The sequence below is a fragment of the Aquarana catesbeiana genome, linkage group LG02 (assembly GCF_042186555.1).
Source record: "Aquarana catesbeiana isolate 2022-GZ linkage group LG02, ASM4218655v1, whole genome shotgun sequence".
NCBI lineage: Eukaryota > Metazoa > Chordata > Amphibia > Anura > Ranidae > Aquarana > Aquarana catesbeiana.
Window position 1 is genome coordinate 34,244,262 of NC_133325.1, and position 2,065 is coordinate 34,246,326.

Sequence of the window (2,065 nt, forward strand, 5' to 3'; positions counted from 1 at the left end):
TAGCTAAACAGAAGGGGAGGACAGAAGATGAAACCAAATCACATAAGTGAACAAGTTGTAGTGGGCAAAAAACGACCCCTAGATGTCAGCATACATCAAAAAAAGGCAACCTGATACAGTTCAATACAACACAGAAAAAATACATATAAGTGCGACTGAATATTGATAGCAAGTGTGGAAACCATAAATGGTTCCTTGGCATGTTTGAGATCTTTGTTCTTTCTCTTGTTTATCACTTATGTCAAATATGGATGATTAATGCCTATGAATTTGTGTCCACCTTCCTCCCAAAATGACATTCCACAAATAATGTCTGAGTTTTATTTTTAGGGCATGGGTCCGTACTCCATAGATCAGAGGATTAAAGACTGGTGGGATCACCAAAGGTGTGACAGAGAGGAGCACATGAACAGTTAGGGGGAGAGTAATATTCCCCAGTCTGTATTTAAGCACAACAAATAAAACTCCAATTAAGAATATTGAAAAGTTGAGCAAATGGGTCACAACAGTGTGGACAGCCTTCTGACGTGACTCCTTGGAGAGGTTCATGCAAACAAAGAATATTCTTAAATAGGAAAAAGCAGTGACCAAAATGGTGGTGACAAAGTAAATGGTAAATACTGTGGCTGAAAGTGCACTGCTATTGGATGAATCTACGCAGGCCAGCACAATGAGGGACATATTATCACAAAAAATATTGTTCATTTTATCCCCACATAAAGGAAGTGCTGCTGTCAGAAAAAGGAGCAAGAAGAGGATGACGAAGGTTATACCCCAACACCCAGAGATTATCTTCACAACCTTCTCGTTTGTCAATAACATGATGTACTGCAGAGGTTGACATATGGCCAAGTAACGGTCGTAGGCCATAATGGTAAAAGTGTTCATTTCAAAAATGGCAAAAGTAGAAATGCAGAGATTTTGAATAAGACACTCAGTGCGAGAGATCTTCTTTGAGGAGATGATCAAGTCAATCATCAATTTTGGAAAAAATGAGGAGCTGCCAAAGATCCCATTGAAGAGCAAACTGGCTATGAGAATGTACATGGGTTCATGGAGGCTTCTCTCCTTCAAAATGGCATATATGATTACACTACTTACTGTCAAAATATATGAGTAGACCATTGTAGAAAGGAAGAAGTAGAGGTATTTTTGCTTCTCCAGCTCCATCAGCCCCAGGAGGATGAAGCTGGTGCTGGTGTTGGATGTAGTGTCCATCTTTCTTCTTTCAAATCAAACTTGAGTTTCATCTGAGATCAGTTGCATGATCCTGAATAATTAAAGAACAGAGAAAACAATGTTTAGATTGTTACTTCTGAAATGTGCATATGTGCTGCTATAATTTTTGGGGAATTTCCAAAACAAAAATTAAATTGTGGTAGTTGGGTCACTGCCTAGCAAATTGGTGGTGGTGGTGGGATATTGTGTAAAATATTAGAAAGTTTAGTTTCATCTGCATCTTCCTGTTGAAATTGAAGAAAGTGGAAAGATAGAGCTGGACCTGTAGGTTTATTTTACTGGTATTGTTATCTTAAGGTATTGATGTTGGCGGAAATGATCTGGCTCCTGGGCAGGCAACTTCTATAACCCAGATGATCTCCACAGTCTCCTTGGCTTGTAGTGTAATGTAGGAAGGGTTGAATTTAAAGCGCCACACCAGAGATCCAGATACAACATTGTTCCATTATAGGTCAGGGTTACAATTCAAGAATTGTCCAACGCGTTTCGGGAGTCTAAGTGCCCCCTTCATCAGGCCTTGACTGTCAACAAAGTGAACAAACCAGTAGTGAACTGGAACTACTGGACTTGGGTGCCAAACAAGCAGCTGATTAGGCTTTTGCTTTCAACTCACACTGGAATAAATATCGTTGTAGGTCCAGTTCACTACTGGTTTGTTCACTTTGTTGCCAGTCAAGCCCTGATGAAGGGAGCACTTAGACTCCAAAACACATTGGATACTTGAATTGTACCCCTGGCCTATAATTGAATAAAGTTGTATCTGGACCTCTTAGCAGTTGTGTGGCACTTTTAAATTCAAACCTTCTTCCTTTTAAAGGAACACCAG

General features: G+C 39.8%; 1 protein-coding gene across 1 annotated transcript; it reads right to left on the reverse strand.

Moving 5' to 3' along the window:
• Positions 1–255: 255 nt before the first annotated feature.
• On the reverse strand, positions 256–1,221 carry LOC141129703 (olfactory receptor 6K3-like). Its single transcript, XM_073617797.1, has one exon. It carries the CDS (start codon positions 1,216–1,218, stop codon positions 256–258), a length of 963 nt encoding a protein of 320 aa, XP_073473898.1. The 5' UTR covers positions 1,219–1,221.
• Positions 1,222–2,065: the final 844 nt, after the last annotated feature.